Below are 18,308 nucleotides of genomic sequence, written 5' to 3' on the forward strand. Positions count from 1 at the left end.
GATATGTGTGCTCTTCTTTTTTTAAGCCTTCACAATACTCTAAGGCTGCCTTCCTCAATCCACTGCCTTTCACATGTATGAGACTGCATTATGAATGATTTGATGAGGAAGGAGTAATCCACATGAGTATGCCTCTGCCACCTTTGCTGGAAAAAAGTTTTCCCCTGCTTTTTTTCCAAAGCACCCCCCCCCCGAAAACTTGAAAATGGGGGGGGGGGATGGATTCTGGAATATTTTCTTTTAGAATAATGAATAAAATGTTTGCGATTAGATGTGTGTGTGTGTGTGTGTGTGTGTGTGTGTGTGTGTGTGTGTATATATATATATAGAGAGAGAGAGGTGTACACACACACACTACCTCCAGGAGTGCTAATTCATATCTGGAATAGGTTGGAAGGCTCCTCTGCACTGTTAAATGCATAAAAAATGTCTGTCTTTCAAAGCCAGAAGTGGCCTTCCATCTATTTCTGATTTTTTTTCCCTCTCCTTTCTTTCTTTCCTTCTTTTGCAAACCTCAATCCCTTTTTGGTAGGAGGACGTTTTGGCAGCCTGTGCAGGTTCCGGAGTGTCCCAGGGGTAGAAAACTGTCCTCACTCACCACAGCTACATACTCTTGGCCCAGAGGGTACAGGATGAACCAGCCAGTTTATTGTGTTAGAGCATACAAGTATTCAAAGATTGTCAATTTACCAAAGAGACGGATCATGCCATCTGCTGCTCCAGTGACTAAAAGATTCCCATTGTGGTTGAAGGCCGTGCAGTTTATAGCAATGGGCTCTGGTTCAAGGAAAAACTGGAGCTGAAATGACAAAACAAAAACAAAGTCCACTGAATGTCTTTTCCCCTAGAAATTTTGTTTATGTGGCATATATGCTAGAGATAATTAATCACCAGGGTGTTGCTCAGTCTAATCCCTCCATCTAGGTTTCTCTACTTTCATTCTGTTCTGGAGACTGAGAGTGTGACCTGAGGCTGAGAGAGTGTGAGGCTGAGATAGTGAGATGAGCAGTATGGCAATGGAGCAAGGCAAGGAGGAAGCGGAGAAGAGGAGGAGGATGACATAGGCAAGTCCAGGAAGGAGTGGCAGTGCGGAGGGAGACCCCCAGAGTTTCCTCTCAGGCCCCTGCCACCCCTGCATCCCGGGATCCATGGGTGGCAGTGGGGAGGGAGATCCCCGGAGGTCCCTCTCGTGCCCCAAACGGAGACAAGGCCAAAAAGTGGAGTGCGGAGGCTGGGAACGGAGCCTTCTCTCCCTCTTCCTCTTCTCCCTCCCCTGGCTTCCGTTTACCCTGAACTCATCCCTGGGACCAAAGCAGGGCCGGGGGAGGGAGCGAAGAGTTGGAGGAAGAAGAGGAGGAGGAGAGAGAGAAGGCTCTGTTGGGGTTTGGCACTTCTTTAACTCTTTCTGGCACAAGGCTATGGAATTCTGGGAGCTGGAGTTTGTTGTGGGGCTGAGGGAGGGAGCGGAAATGAGGAGGAGGAGGGAGAGAAGGCCAGGGGACCAGGAGGAGGAGGAGGAGGAGGGATTTCTTCTTTTAAAAAAATGGAAAACTAATCGCAAAAGCGATAGACTGGCTTAGCAGCCATTCGTTCCTTTGTGAGTAGCTGCTTTGCCAATCTATTGCTTTTGTGATTAGTTTATTTATTTATTTTTTTAAAAAAGTACCCAAAAAGGCAGCATGGGGGGTGTTATCTCTGGGATGGATGACACACACCCCTCTGCCATTTACCCCTCCCCTCTGGAAGATTTGATCCCAACCCGGCATTCCCACTCATGGGACGCGGATTGGGATTGAAGCTTCCCCAAAGAACCTCAGAAAACTGGCTAAATCCTGCAGGCTTTTGGCATTTGCTGAGGGTTTTTCCCACTGGAATCGATCAAATGAGAATCAGAATTGATTGCCAGTGGGAACTACGGGCATATAGCTCAAATAAAGATCCAAAGTTTTTGGTAGTGGGAATGACCCATAAGTGTAACTCCTTCTGATGACTTCTGGTGGAGAGGCTTCCACCATGAATACCTTTCACAGAAAGTCACAGAGGAAGACTATATTGGAAAAAGATGAATTAGAAGTGAAACATGCCAACGGTTTAACTGGAAAAAGCTCCTTATTAAGATTCCTCAGTCTTTTGACTGGAATCATAATAGAGTAGAGGGATGCTACACAAGGCCATACCTGCTGCTTCATGGTTTTTGTGTCCCAAAGAAGCAGTTTCCCAGGAACTTGATTTGTGCCTTTCCCTCCGGAATCGGGAGCTGTGTAATCTAGCTGGTTAACAAGGCCAGATGCTGCTGCAGAACACACAAAGGAAGCACCACTTGGACTGCAGGCAAGAGAAAGGATCCTGAAACACACACAGAGGCATGGTCAGCTCTGGTTCATGGTTCACCATGAGAAGGCAGATATTTTGGGATTGGGTGATAGTTCCGAACAGCAACAGAGCTTCCTAACTAGCTTTTCACAATGCTGTTAGGTATGGGCTGCTACCACTCTTTTTTTTTCTTCCTTTAAAATCAAGACTTCTCTCCCTGTCTCTGTTAAGTGAGGAGTCCAAGGCCCCATTCCCACTGGCTTATAAAGCGGATCAAGATGCGGATTATGGGGGCATCGTTCCCATTTGAGCACGCATTTGATCCTCATTGCGCCAATTTCGTTCCCATCGGAATTCGGATCTGATCCTCATGTAATCGATTTTTCCTAGGAAAACCCGAATCAGTGGTAGATAATCCGGGTTAATTTGACTGTACTTTTTGGAGGTTTTTGCTGCACCTCCCGAGTCTGATTCGGGGCAAATCAATGGGAACGACAAGGGTGTCTGATTTGGGAACTTGGGGATGGGAAGAGCAGTGCTCAAGGGGCTGGCCTGGGGGTGTCACCTGCTTGTTCTCTTTCCTGCATTACCGGCACCATTCTCTCCCCGTTCGCGTAGCCTTTCCCCCAGTGGAGTGGGAAGCAGAGTAAGGCGATCGTATGTGTAGACAAATTTATTTATTTTTTAAATTAAGCTTTCGATTGCCTAGGCGCTCTGGCAGGTGTCCAAACATAGCAAATTGCTACATTGACTTCCAATCGCAGTAAACACACTACGCCCCCCTGCAACCTCCTTCCTGCTCCACATTCATAGATCGACGTGTGAGGACAGCCATTAACACCATTTTTAATTATTTATTTATTTATTTTTTACATGCCTGCTTGATCGCCCCCCAGATAGCCTAGGGAGCAATGGGGGAGGCAAAGGGACTTGGGGGGATGGAGGCTCCTTTCCCTTTCCCAGAGGGACTCTAGGAAGACACAGGAGAGCCTGGGAGGCAAAGGGACTTTGGGGGATGGAGGCTTCTTCTCCTTTTCCCAGAGGGGAAAAGCGGCTAAGCAATTGATTGGCTGTGACAGGTGCTTTAAAAAAAAAGAGGTTCTGGAAGGGCAATGGAAACAAGGAGCAAAAAAGTCCACTTCAAATTACAACCGAGAAAATTTCAACGGGAACAAGAACATGGGTCAGAAAAATCCGAGTCTGTTTGCACCCTCTCGTAATGGGAATGAGGGACCAGATTTGAATACGACTCGGGAAAAAAATCCGAGTTGGAATCGCAGCAAAATAAGCCGCTTTTTTTGCCCAGTGGGAATGGGGCCCAAGTAAGCAAAAGTTGGCATGGCCACATATAAGCAGAACTGAAACGACTTTTTAAAATATTTTCTAATTAAAAAGAAAAGAAAAGAAGAGGGGAAACAGAGAAGCTTGGAGAACAAGAGGAATGAGAAGGAAAATAGAAAAAAATTGAATGCAAGAATGCAAAAATTTAACCAGTAACCCACAGGCAGAAGAGCAGAAACATATTTGACTTGGGCTAAGGGATCTCATTTTGGGGAAAAGGTGAGATATAAATCCGATAAACAAATAATAAATAAATAAGGCGGGGGAAGAAATGGTGGAGAAGCCTGCATACCAAGTAATTAAATCTATCAGTATATTGATATGGCTCCTGCCTGGGCAGGATAGCAAATGGCAAAGTTTGGTAGATGGTGCAGTCCTGCAGTCTGAAAGATAAAGACTGATTATCAAAGTTACTGATCACTTTCACACTCTATCAAGCTTAGAACACAGGCTCAAGCCATTTGTGGAAAGGAAGATACAATTGTAGAAATCCTTTATTCTTTTTAACCATTATTTTATTATCTTTACTTAACAAGCATTTTAAATCCTCTTCTTGCAGGGAGAAAAAAAAAGGCCAGCATTACTACTTCTTTCAAGAAAAGGACAAAGGATAGGGTAGTTGTTAAGAATAACAGCAGCAAACTGGCACAACAATGGCCATTTACATTTTCAGTGGCCAAGGAAGAGTACCTAGTCCTCCTTCTGCCTAAAGACTGCTGAAGATTCCCAGGAGAATGGGACAACTTTCCAAGATTCAGTGCAAGAGAATTTCAAAAGGTGGTTTGCATGTAAATGAAGAAGAGCAAACACATAGGTTCCCTCTACAAAGAAACTATGTAAGAGATGTCACTTAAAAGAAAGAAAGAAATGGGGGAAATGCTTTGTGCTTTTGCCTCATGCTCTATTGTGGGTGTTGAAGCAATGAAGAGGTGAATAGGAAAAAAATGTGTTTCATACCACAGGCATCTTGTAGCATTAAAACAACCTCTTCTCAATAACTAATTAAACACTAGGAGTGCAAAGTGTCATGTTTTAAAACTGCAATTATAAAGTTAATGAACTACTTTGGTGTCCTCAGATTGAAAAAGGTAACTAATTATTTTTAAAAAATAATTTACTGAGCTGTTCTCCTGAGGATCAACTACAAATCATTGAAAAGTAATTACCTTAATGTGATCAGTATCCCTGAGACTTAGTCAAGTAGTTTGTGAAACAGAAATCTAGTATCACCACAACAAGGAATAATGTGAGTCAGACTGAGGTCACTGCATGACTCCTTTTACAGTCATCCCAGACAAAGCAAAGATGATCAGCTCAGGAGAATTACCTGGGCATATCTTCATCAATACTGATTTCACAAAGGTTCTTCTTGGCCTCAGTGTCATAGAGACGAACAGTTCCAACTCCACTACCCAGCAACAACTGGAAATCAGACCCAAGAAGAGAAAAGAGAAAATGTGAAAGATGATATGACCCTGAAAAATAACTACAAGGCCAAAAGAATAGACTTTCCCAGTTCAGTTCAGACCTTCTGTTAGTTTACTGGATATGATTTTATCTGTCTCAGATTACCTTGCATATGTTGGGTCTCCCTTATTCGAAATGCTTGGGACTAGAAGTGTTTCGGATTCTGCAGCTTTTCAGATTTTGGAAAACTTGTATATACATAATGAGGTATCTTGGAGATAGGGGCCAAATCTAAACTTGAAATTAATGTATGTTTCACATACATCTTATACAAGTTTATACACATTTTTATATACAATGTTTTAAATAATTTTGTGCATGGAACAAATTTTGTGTACACTGAACTACCAGAAAGCAACAGTGTCACTATCTCAGCCACCAGATGGACAATTTTGGATTTTGGAGCATTTTGGATTTTGGAATCCCAGATAAGGGAGACCCCATTTATATATTGTACTTTCCAGGAGTATTAATCAACTCATCTCTAATTAGTAAATCTAGTCAAAGATCCTGACCTAAAACAAAAGATATCTACTAAATTAGCTTGTAAAATTAATCAAAATTTTTAAGTTTTAAAGATACTGCCCTCTGACCCTTCCACAGTACCACTGCAGTCACCTAACTCCAGCCAAACACAATGTTAAGTTATCAAGTCAATTATATTGGGTTGTATCCTTACAAAAGAATATATAGTAATTATGAATGATTCAATAGCAGGTCCAGACTTTCACCTTTAAACTCCAGTTTACTCACCAATCTGTCTCGTTTGGTTGCCCATTCTAGGGAGAGCAGGGGAGACTTGGAAATGGAGGAAGCTTTTGTCTGCATCATGGGATTGAAAGACCACACTTTGATGACTCCATCCACATCCAGACTGGCCACCCTTCGACCAGAGCAATCAACTCTAAACAAAGTACAGTAGTAGCAGTCAAAGACATCTCTGTGTTACTCTGTTGCAGCATAAAAAAAAATATAAGGAAATCCTGCAGAACCATTGAGACAAACTGAGAAAGGCAAATTTCTAGTACTTGAGAGTCCAGTCCATAAAAGGATATACTAAAATTTTCTCTTCCTTTGTCAAAGATACTATTGGATTCGCCAACACAAAGATGGGAGTAACACAACTGTCTTTCCAACACTCATAGCTAACTTGTGTGAAATATGTCCTCAGATCATTTTGCACCTACTAAACCAAAAAGAAGTAAGATATTTCCACTAACATTTAAGAAGGATTTTTACTGTGCAGCACCCTTATGCTGAAACAACCCTACAAAGTCCACAGATAGGAAACAAGAGGGTGACAGACTGGAATTGAGTCAAAGTCAGATTCCATACATTTAGTAATCATTCCAATGAACCACAAAGGTTCTCTAATCACTATCCACTTATTTCCCAAAGGCATGGAGGCAGAGAATGCTCCTTACCGGCAATGCATGATGGATGAATGGTGTTCTCCATATTCTTCCTGGCTTAAGACAATGAAAGGCTGCTCCTGTCTGATGCCTCCACCATCTGTGCTAGACCCAAAAACTTTGGTCAGGGTTTCTGCTTGTTCAGCAGGCACTTCAGGGGATGGGTCTTGTTCAATGGTAACAGCTTCTATCTTCCGCTCAGTGTTCTGCCCCTAAACCAAGAGAAGGACCCTGCATATAGTACAGCAAGCCAGGAGAAACAGTTAAGCTACTCATGTCCATATCTCAACATACTAAATGAGTCATGAGTTTAGGCAATGAAGGCCAGGACTTTGTGTCATTCAGCAGCTAAAATGCTACCTGACAAATGCAAGTAGTAGAAATTATTGTCTGTAGATGAAACCTTTCCTTTGCTTGCTGCATCATCCACTTACTCTCTGAGAAGCTATTTTTGGGAGAAGAACATCTTATATGAAAAGCAAGGAAGGACAGTAACCAACTCCCAGAAATGTAAGAAACCCAGTCAAACAAATATTGCTTTCCCCAATTTCAGTTCAGTATCTTAGCTATGAACACATTCTTTCCCCACATATATCTGGGAGAGCAGAGAGCTGAGCAGAGACCAAAGCATAAGCCATGAAACACCTGGGTAAATCAGCATATTTGCAAAGCAAATTCCTGACATTAAATCAAAGTGAAAAGATGGGCAAAGCAACATTTAACTGGACATAATGGCTTAGTCTTATTTTTGGCTGTTTTCAAAAAATATCATCTGTGTGGTGGCACTCTGTGTCCTACCCTGCAAAGTGTGTAACAACATGAAATGGGATGGTCACATGGCAAGGCCAATGACTCCTGGGACCACTACTTCTGAAATGATGACTTTGCCAGCATGGCATAGTTGTTGAAGAGCCACTTCTGCACAGCAGAGATTCCACGTCACAACAGCATAATGTTCTTTACCAGCAGCCAGACGAATTGAGAGAATTGTAGCATTAATAGTCCCCCGGAATTAAAAGGAATGATTCTCTCATCTTCAGTTTTTTAAATTGTTTTAATTGTTTCTTTGCTTTCTTTGATGTTGATGCCTTTTCATATTTGGTTTTATTGACAATCATCTCAGTAGACTGTGCTAAAAAGGTCTGCACAATGGCTTTGAGTGTGGGATTTCTCTTCCCCATGAGGAAAGGTTTATTTAAATAAATTGTGGCAACATGAAAGCATGTCATATGATCATTACTTCCCCAGTCCATGAGCTTATAATATTGCATACAATATGTGGTTATCTTAATTTGTGAGTCCCAGTTTTGGGGGGAAAGCAATGTTTAAATAAAAATGATAAGGTTGATGATGACATTATTTCTGCTTACAAACCTGCATCAGTTTTAGAGACCCAGCTACAAGGAAACAGCTTTTCAGCAAATATATACCACTTTTAACATTTGAAACATTTGCAACATCTGTTGGAGATGGGGAGACAAAATCTGTATCTGAATATGAAGCCAGGAACCTGTCTTACATCTCATTGGTCAACCTATTCATCTAACCCATATTGTCTAAATCAGCATGGGCAACATATGGCCCTTGAGCAACATGCAGTTTCCAGTATTTTTAAACAGCTCATGGAGTCACCTGTGCCTACAAATCTTGACAGTATAAAACAAGAAGAAATGTGTGTGAGGAATTGTGATTTCCCTTTAAATTGATATATGCAGACCGAAGTAGCAAGACATATTTTTAAAAGTGGAACTAGGTTTTCAGCCATTTCCAGTTGGGACAGAAGGGACTGCTCTAGCCCACAGTGCATCTAGTGCACTAGTGCAGTGATGGCATGCGTGCCAGAGGTGGCACTCAGAGCCCTCTCTGTGGGCATATGTGACATCATCCCAATGCAAAGTTTGCCAGAGTTTGTTACTAGAAAGCCAGAGGGACATGGCACTTTGCAATAAATAAGTGGGTTTTGGTTTGCAGTTTGGGCACTCGGACTCTAAAAGGTTCACCATCACTGATCTAGTGAGTGGCTTAGCTGTTAGATTCTGGAAGCTATAGTCCAAAAAAGGAGATTTTCTTGTACATCACAAGAGCATCCTCCCTCTTGTATTCCCCAGCAACTGATATATTGGAGATAATATACAGACAGCACAACTGAAAGCCATTAACTGCTTTATTCCCAATAAGGCTTTGAAACTCAGAAGCACCAGAGCAATTCTGATACACACCGAAGGCAATACACAGAAAGAAGAAAGTCTTGAATAGAGACAGATATATCGCTTTTTCCAAAGTTCCTCACCAAACGCTCACAAAGAAATCTGATCAGATAAATAAAACAGACTAGTCTTTGTATAGACTAATAACTATTTAAGACACTGGAAAGAAAGGGCAAAATTAACCTGCTGGTTGTCAGTGCAGAAGAAACCATATACAGTACAGCAGGTCTCTTGAACTGCATCTGCACTGCAGAAATAATCCAGGCTGACACAACTTTAACTGCCTTGGCTCCATCCTATGGAATCCTGGGATTTTTAGTTTGTTGTAGCAGCTGAACTCTCTGACAGAGAAAGCTAAATGTTTCACAAAACTACAATGCACGGAATACCACAGCATTGAGCCATAGCAGTAAAAGTGGTGTCAACCTGGATTATTTTTGCAATGTGGATGCAGTCACAGAGTATGAGGACAAGTAGCTGCACTACTCAAATTATCCACAAGGGGATCAACAGTGAATAAACTAAACCTGCTTGAGACACCAAGTTATTCAGTTATAGGCCTGTTACAGACAGCCAAAATAAAGCTGCTTCGAGTCACAGTGGAGGTATTGTGTTTCAATGATGCATGCGTCCTAAGAGTCCAGAAGTCGCACCAAAGCCATGCTCCAGCCCTAAGGACTGGAGTGTGGCTTTGGTGTGGCTTCTGGACTCTTAGGACGCATGCATCATTGAAACACCATACCTCCACTGTGACTCGAAGCAGCTTTATTTTGGCTGTCTGTAACAGGCCATAATCTATTCTACTTAAAAAAAAGACAGACAGGAGAGGAATTATCAACGACCCTTCCTCTACACAATACCATGAGGTCTATTCTGGCCCACAAGAACTTTGCAGCCAAGAAATTCTCGGTCCCACACATCCTTCCTCAAAGGTATTTTTTAAAACTCGATTTCTCTAGCAAGAACAACTCAGCCAAAGTTGTGCTCTCATGTATTACAGCTGTTCACATCCTGCTAAAGAGATCTGTGAACAAGCAAATGGAAACAAACTGTTGAAATGCAGGATAGATCTCCGAACAAATCAAAGTCTGAGAAAAAGGAAGAACCCTCACTTCCAGCCTCCAGTCACAAGAGAGTGTGTCAATGGCACTGCTGCTTCTTCATCCCTTACTCAGTGCAAATGTATGACTCATTTTTAAAAATGAACAGAGGAAACAATTAACTGCTCTCTCTGTCACACAGACAAAAGCAAGCAAATGGCAGAATTATCAGCCCAAGAACATCTTCACCACACACAGAAATATGTGAAAAAAACACACAATCCCATAAAGTAATGCATCCAAGACATCACCTTCATACCTGGGAAATTGTTTTGGACAAGAGCTCTTTTCTTTCCTTCCCATGGTCCTGCAGGCGCCTCTGACGCTGTTGTACTGAACTGGACTCTGTTGTCACCAGGCTAGGGAAATAACTTTTTGATTCTCTGGTTGCTGCCTCCTTCCCTTTGGTGCTCTAGAAAGCAAGGGAATTATTTGTCAGGTTTTGGTGCTTCAAAGTCCCATGCCTCAACTAGCAGTTCTCTAGGAGAGTTGTTTGAAAATGTGGGAAGACTCACATATTATTTCCTCTCTCTTCCTTATGCCTTCAGCCTCTGCTTGGAAATGAAGGGTAGCCTAAGCCATAAGGCTCAGCTGCAGCTTGCACTGGATATTCTTGGGGTCTGTGAACCCCTTAGGTCAGGATTTGGATAAATTTGGCTTGTGGGTCGCAGACTGCCTCCAGGGATTTCTTTGCATTCGTCATGTCCCCTTTCCAACAACACACACCTCATCTACAGGTTGAGTCTCCCTTACCTGAAATTCTTGGCATCAGAGGATTTTGGATATTTTTGGATTTTAGCATATTGTATTCCAAAATCCAAAAGTACCAAAATTCTCTAGTGCCAGGAATTTTGGACAAGGAAGACTCAACTGGAGTCTCCTTCCTTGGAGGTCTTTAAACAGAGGCTGGATGACCATCTGTCGGGGATGTTTTGTTGAGAGTTCCTGCATGGCAGGGAGGTTGGACTGGATGGCCTTTGAGGTCTCTTCCAACTCTATGATTCTATGATTCTAACTGTAGATGGGGCATGTGTTCTTGAAGAAGGGACCTGAAGGATACAAAAAACAATAACCCTGGAGGCAGCCTGCAGCCCACAAGCCAAAGTTACCCCAGTGATGGGACCAAAGTCTGAACACCATTTTTATTTATGTTTCATATACACCTTATACACATATCCCAAAAGTAATTTTATATAATATTTATAATAATTTTGTGCTTGAAGCAAAGTTTGTGTACACTACCTCAGCCATCCATGAATTATTATTTTTTAAATATTTTGGAGTTCTGGATAAGGGAGACTCAAACCGTATATTTTTGGGAAAAAATGCTCAACTGGGCTGATAATGCTTGACTATCACCTCTTCCAATGGCCCAACTCAATTTTAAAAACTCTAAAAATACAAGCCAGAATGAATGTCCAGTCACTTCCAGTTTGGATTTTTGGCACACTAGGGTACACAGGTGCACTGGTGTGAAAATCTGGCACCCATACGCACAGCCAAAGCCTTGACTACTAGACCTTAGTAGGTGGAATTTAGGCATATTTGGCTTTACCATATTCAAGTCATCATTCTATTTTGTAGCACACAAGGTGAGGCATGCAAATAGCTATCAAGAATTGACTACAACCAGTCCGTGGCTTAACATGAGGAGAGACAGGAAATATATCAGATTGTAAAACTAATTTATCCCTATGTAAAAGCTACAACAAAAAACAAAAAATACCCTGTGCATGAAGCCAACACAGTAGTCACTCAACAGAATTCCAAACGTTAGATGAGGAAAAAGGAACCTTACCACTACAACCCTTCATTAGAAGTATTGTGATACAAATGTCCATGTTTTTGTTCTCACCTGTTGGGTTGACTGCTCTTTCTTCCCTGACAGAGTCAGGCCAGCCTGTGTTGATGTGGCTCCTGTTGCCACTGGAGCTCTAGAGGGCCCCTTTTTACTTTGAGACAACAAGGAAGACAGGAATCCCCCTCGGGCCTGGAGTGAATGAGTGCTGCTTCTTTGGCTACATGCCATGTCACTGGCAGTGAGGGAGGAAAGAAATGAAAGTTAGCTGTCCCAAAAAGCTCCACACTTGACAACAAACTAGACACCAAATTATTAGGCTCCAAACTAGACACCAACATTAAATGCTGTTTATTTCCTAAGAGAGTTACCACAATTATTTATTAACAAATTGTTCACAAATTGCTAATTCTACATTAGATCACCGTTGGCCTATTGGCCACTTGAAGCTCACCTCCCTCCTCACAAATTAAATAATGTTAAAAAACAGATCTTCTCTTTTTCTTCTTTTCACTATTTCCCACAGACATGGGCCGGGGGAGGAAAATCTGTGAAGGAGGGGGAACTATATATGGAAGATATTCTCTTTTGAAATGAGTGTAATGTTTTTAAGGCACTGTTTTATTCACTCAAAATAGATACAGTACCTATAGTTAGAAGATTTCTATAGAATACAATCAACAGTAGGACCAGACAACTTCAGCATGTCCAAGTACCAGTTCTTATGTCTCCCACCTCCAAAAAGGATTACATTTTGGTTTTGGTTTTGAATGGACACAACTAGAAGCTCACACACACCCCTCTACTACTACTACTACTACTACTACTCACACACACACACACACAGACTCTAAACTTTTACTTTATGGAAACATTATTCCTGGACAATCCCAGGAGCAGCAACTTTGCTTTATGAATGACTATTCATAAAGGGTTCACTGGGGCTGCAACAACAACAGAGGACCACTTATTACTTCAGTGTTGAGCTGGTAGGATATTTGGACTCCCTCCTGTCCAGCTCAACACTAAGTAGCTGAAGGCAAAGACTGCTGTGAAATAGAGTACCATTTGCCAGGGTAAACAGGAAGCCGTCAGATGATGACAAAAAGGCTCATGGCATGCACAACCATGTCAAAATGATCCCAAAGGGACAGAACCTTTACCAAACTTCAGTGAAAAGCCACAAATGAGGGTGATTAGTACTAACAGGAAAATTAGCAAATTTCCTTATGTTCAGCAGCAGTAAAACTGATACTTGAACTCTTACAACAATGCAGCATTTAACTACCAAATCATAAAGTAACTAACTATACAAAGCTTGTATACAGAGGCTGCTTCATAGTTTTTTTTGTTTTTTTTAAAGGAGGCCCTACCAAACACTATTGCAAGAACCTGAGACGGTAGTGGTCTGGCGAGAGAGAAAGACATCTAACTGTTTTTGCTGGTCTTTCTGAAATAAGGATACACTCTAAAAGCTGCCTTATTTTTGCCAGTAAGTAAACAACTGCACAAAGGCCAGGATGTTTCACTGTCATCCAATTGTGCAGCTACCAGATCCTGCCTCTTGCACCGAGACTCACAGCTCTGAATCCCCCAGATGGTCCATGTTTGCCACATAAGAAGGAAGCTTGTGCTGAAGTATCAATTCCTCCTCCTCTTGTTGCTGCTGCTGCTGTTCCTCTTTTTTTAGCCGGCAGTGTTCTGCCTGTAAGGCAAAGAGCTTTAAAAATGGGGGAAGGAAGAAAGGGAGGTGTTAGTGAATGAAAGGAACTTTTCTCCCACATGGCAGCAAACCATATTTATTGTTAGTGCTTGGAATTTTTACTTTGTTGGACTACGGTTTCCAGAATAGTCCCAAGAGTGATCATGCTGGCTGGGGATTTTGAGAATCTCAAGATTCAACTTTTTCAAGCTCTAAATTGTGCTGTGTATTATTTGTCCTTCTCTGCATATACACACCCTTTAGTTATGTTCACATTCCCTTTAAAGTCAAGAATTATGGCATGAGCAAAATGGTGGTTCACGCAAGCTGCTCATTCCTGCTCCACCCCTGCATGCTCAACCATAGGCCCATGCAAAGCTATAGTTTTGCAGCCTGTTTATCTGGATAACCAAAAGAAGCAGGGCTTGAAAAAAGGTACTAGATTGTTGTGAGACTGTGAGAGCTATAATCCAAAAACATAACTTTTCTAAATTCTGGGGAGAAGTTAATGACTCATTCACACCATGATTTGCTTAGCCAGGATTCCTGAATTAAAGTGATTTGTGAACAAAGTAAATAATTCAATGTTAACATTAAAACTATTTATGTATTTATCTGCATAGATGCTCTAGGAACTGTCTTCTTACCTTCTGGCGCAGGATTTCATTTTCCTCTTGAAGGAGATTACTTCTCTGACACTCTGTCTCAAAATTCAAGATTACTGGTACAGGTAAGAGAAGTTAAGGATGAAAAAAAGTTAAAACACCTATGGAATGCCTCCCTTTGGAGGTACATCATACCCCAAGCATTTTCCAGAACTTTAAGACCTATTTGAGCCTGCGGAAAATTTAAACAGAAATATGCCATTGGTATGACTCTACTGTTTTATTATTAACAGCATTTTTTCCGTCTTTCTATCACATATAGCGCCCATACCAGACAGGTAATATAGTATTATTATATGTGACAGAAGAGATTATATCTCACACAGGCTAAAAGCTAACTGCCACCATCACCTGCCTCCAAAGCCGTCCAAACAGTTGTGATGCTGCAGTCACTGAATGCCTAAATAGACCATAAAATAAACAGACACTGTGAAGTTACAGTTAGAAAAACTGAGTCTTAATTTTGCTGGAGGAAGTAGGGGAAATCATCACATAGAATAAAGTGATTAGAGTGTATACTGTTGGAAGGAGACAAACGAAAAACAGTAAAACTTCACTCTGGAAGCAAGGAGACTGTGGTCCCTGAGGACAAGAATGAAGCAAAATTCCACCCTCATAGAAGTTGAGCCAAATATCACATTTCAATTTATATTAAAATTAGTCAGTCTTTGGCTGCATTTATCTTACTTCTTTGATTCAATGAAGGCACGTACATTTCTGTGGGCTATAGTGTATGACAAGTACAATGCTGGGTCTTGCCCTTTTTAATATAAAGTCCTAGCTGGAGTTTGGAGTTACTTTTTGGGACTACAGCTCACAGAATCCTCCAGTCAGCAAGACAAACCACAGTCCAAAAAAGGAACTGTTCCAAGTTCATGTCCTAGTAAAGTAGACCTGAGGATGATCACCTGCTGAAACCCCAAACAGTACAGACTGTTGGAAAATATACCTAAGGCACAATAAGCAAGCTGCATTGTTGTTCCCTAAAGAATAAAACACCAACTACTGCTTCCTAACTGGGAGGCAGAGCATAAAGCTGTTACAGACTTAAAATTAAGCTTCCACACTGAAAAAGGATATGCATGCACTGAAATAGGACACTCAAAAAGTTGTGCAGAGAAACAATGAAAGTGTCAGCCCACTGGCGGGAAAAATATGAGGCAAAGGTAGGGTTTGTGTCTGGATTCGGGATGAAGGGCAGAACAAACCAGTCCTTCCACTCAGCTTGGTTTTGAAGTTCAGAGGCTTGCTTAAGAAAGAATTCCTGTGTCTTATCATTTCTGTTTGTCTAAAATAGGGAAAACAGAAAGAAGCTCAGATTTCATTTCTTTCTGTATCACATGTAGCTCTCATTATGTATTTCACTGCTCAGAGTGTTCTCAACCCAAGACAGTCTTAAGGATCTATTTCCTACCAAACAGCACAGAGCATAGAAACTAAACTACTGTGTAGCATTTTGTTAGGTGTGGCACTGGGTCTTTTCACAAAACCATGGCATTTGATTTTGTTTTTGGCACAGACCTGCACAGTGTGAACGAGGTAGTAACGGTATAAACTGATTTTCAGCTTGTTCACTGTTGGCCGGTATACATCCTCCAATCGGCTGAAAAGACGCCTGTCGAGATAACTCCAATAATCCCGAAGGGAAGCCAGGTCATAACTGTGAACAAACTGTAAAAGTTGATCCACTATTTTATCCACCTGAAGACAAAACAAAACAAAACAAAACCCAGTTAATTCTTGCCCATGTAATTTTCAGCTTCTGTCACCTAAAGGTTAGCACAGCATCCCCCCTCTCTCTGTGCATGTCTTGATTGAGAAAACTTTATGACAGGCCTGTTTCAAGGCATTTTGTTGCCTGGACCAAACACACACACAATTCTATTCCATGCACCATAGCCAACTAGGCTATTTTTTCAGCACTGGTGGTGTGACAATGGCCTCCACTCCACCAGAAGGCAGGTACAAGGCAGGCTGCACAGTGGATGGCAATCTCCTCCAACACTTTGCTGCCACATCCCAGTGTCTACTACCTCAAGCAATCATCTCACTATACCTATTAGTAGGGCTGGCCCTATTTTATTATACAACACAGTGAAGAGGAAGAAGAATGTCTCACAGAGAGACATTCCTTTTCATTACAGAAGCAAGGCTTGGGAAAATGCTATAAATGTAGACTTGACTGGTACTTCTCCAATTAAAAGTTTTAACATTCATTGTTTTGGAGACTCACTGAAAATCAAGAAGGCTGATTTCAACAGAGCATTTCTTTTCTGCTATCAATAGAAGGCTAAAGCCATCCTGGGCATTCTAATTCCTAAGGCATCATCTAGCCTAGTGATCCATCTGTTTTAACATCCTATCTTCCCAGGTCAGTGTCTCCACAAAGCTCTTAATTGCCTGAATCACCAGGGGTGGGATCATGCAGACCTCCATATCTTGTTGAATTGCATCTCTCTGCTGCCCCAGCCATCTTCACAAGTGATGAAGAATGCTGGGACGTAGTACTCCAACAGCATCTGAAAGGTCATACCATTCTTGTGGTATGGGAATGGGATGAAGGGGTGGGTGAGAGAGAATGAGGATCACCAAAAGAAGCCAGGTGACTGCAGACTTGCAGGTGGCACCATGCCACCAACTTAACTGGAAATATGCTGACATAGCAGGCAACTGTAACATCATAATGAAACTCAAAGATGAAATTAAATATGTGGATCAGTGAGACCATGGGATTTCACGTTCTGAGGAAACACACCTCAAGAAAAGGATAAAATAGGAGAGGGCAATAAATTTTGGCAGCACCTATTAAGGTCACAATATCATTTATCCACAGTTTTAATCTCATATGAAATCATGCTCTCATAAGGACTGAAAAGAATGTGCATCTAAACATTCAGATTCAGCGGTTATATTACAGTGGTACCTCGGGATACGAAATGCGCGGGTTACGAAATTTCCGGGATACGAAAAAGTTGGATTGGCAAAAACTGTTTCGGGTTACGAAATATTTTTTTCGGGTTACGAAATTCATTTCGGCACGAAATTCAAATGCTATAGGCTTCCAGCGCTAATGGAAAGCTATTTCGGGTTACGAAATTTTCGCGTTACGAAGGGAATGGCGGAACGAATTAATTTCGTAACCCGAGGCACCACTGTATTTGTATTCAGAGGCTTATAAGGTAAGTAATACTTATTTGTATTTTAAAGAATCACAGATGAGATTTTAAAAAGTATGAAAAATGTCCTGGTCAATCTACTTGTGTCTGTTTTAGACTGATCAGTTTGTCATCTGAAAAGCCTTAGGAAAACCTGGTTAAGGTCTACAATAACCATGTGTTTTTACCGTGGAAAGCTTCAAGTATACTCATCACATGCCTCTCTTTCACTTTTATATATAGAACTCCTTTCCATCCACACACCCCAAATCCTAACATCTGCAATGGCCCTGAGGCTAGAGCTGCACTGAATAGAGTCTGTAATCAAAAACAAAACAAAAAAACCTGTGTTAGAAGGATTTAAAGCCACTGGCATAAAAGTGATATAACATTCTGGTTTAAACACAGTTGGAGCCATTTGACATTTACTGTTTGTAAAACATGAGAATATTGTTAGGAGTTATTATAGAATCATAGAATCACAGAGTTGGAAGAGACCACAAGGGCCATCCAGTCCAACTGCCTCCCATGCAGGAACTCACAATCAAAGCATCCCCGACAGATGACTATCCTGCCTCTGTTTAAAAACCTCCAAAGAAGGAGACTCCAAAACATGTATCAGTGGCATCACTCAATTGGCATCCTCTGGTGTGGTAACTCTTCAGTCATGTATGGGCTTCCATGGCCTAGCTGGGATTCAAACCATGATCTAAAGAGTCATAGTCCAATCCTCAATCCACAAGACCATGGTGGTGTAGTACTGATCTTGTTCTGATTTTACTGACAAATCATAATCCCCATACATCACTGCATATATAATAGCAATACTTGTGATGTTAAATTACAAGATCATAAATACACAGCCTAAATGTATTTATATTGACATTGTTTAATGTGGTTAAAGTGAACATTTAATAAGATGTGATGTTTTTAAAGCCAATGCCTCGCCTTTCTCCATCCATTGAGCCTCCCCTACTCTTGCTTTCTCTTCCACTGAGCTTCAGTGTTTTAAAGGGGTGAATGCCGCAGCCCAAAGGACCACTGGCCCTAAACCAAGTCAGGCCAACTCTGAAAGTCCAAAAGTCACAGAAACCCACTCCTGGCTCAAAGGCCCAATACTCACTACAGAAACAATCCAGTCTGAGACT

The 18,308-nt window shown here is 41.5% G+C and overlaps 1 protein-coding gene across 3 annotated transcripts in view; it reads right to left on the reverse strand.

Moving 5' to 3' along the window:
• Positions 1 to 18,308, reverse strand: part of WDR91 (WD repeat domain 91) — a 28,322-nt gene that overhangs the window by 9,241 nt on the left and 773 nt on the right. For 2 of the 3 annotated variants that reach the window (XR_006104062.1, XM_042468260.1), the window contains exons 2-12: positions 15,527 to 15,706; positions 15,086 to 15,293; positions 13,988 to 14,070; positions 13,219 to 13,358; positions 11,696 to 11,873; positions 10,100 to 10,252; positions 6,546 to 6,745; positions 5,875 to 6,025; positions 4,982 to 5,076; positions 2,178 to 2,346; positions 691 to 799 (exon numbers count right to left, since the gene is read on the reverse strand). Coding sequence is in view for 2 of the 3 variants with exons in the window: in XM_042468260.1 (XP_042324194.1) it covers positions 691 to 799; positions 2,178 to 2,346; positions 4,982 to 5,076; positions 5,875 to 6,025; positions 6,546 to 6,745; positions 10,100 to 10,252; positions 11,696 to 11,873; positions 13,219 to 13,358; positions 13,988 to 14,070; positions 15,086 to 15,293; positions 15,527 to 15,706 (1,666 nt within the window). In the remaining variant the exon portion in view is untranslated. The remainder of the gene's footprint in view (positions 1 to 690; positions 800 to 2,177; positions 2,347 to 4,981; positions 5,077 to 5,874; positions 6,026 to 6,545; positions 6,746 to 10,099; positions 10,253 to 11,695; positions 11,874 to 13,218; positions 13,359 to 13,987; positions 14,071 to 15,085; positions 15,294 to 15,526; positions 15,707 to 18,308) is intronic. The other variant, XM_042468261.1, reaches the window with a different exon arrangement.

This window comes from Sceloporus undulatus, chromosome 5 (assembly GCF_019175285.1).
Source record: "Sceloporus undulatus isolate JIND9_A2432 ecotype Alabama chromosome 5, SceUnd_v1.1, whole genome shotgun sequence".
NCBI classification, from domain to species: domain Eukaryota; kingdom Metazoa; phylum Chordata; class Lepidosauria; order Squamata; family Phrynosomatidae; genus Sceloporus; species Sceloporus undulatus.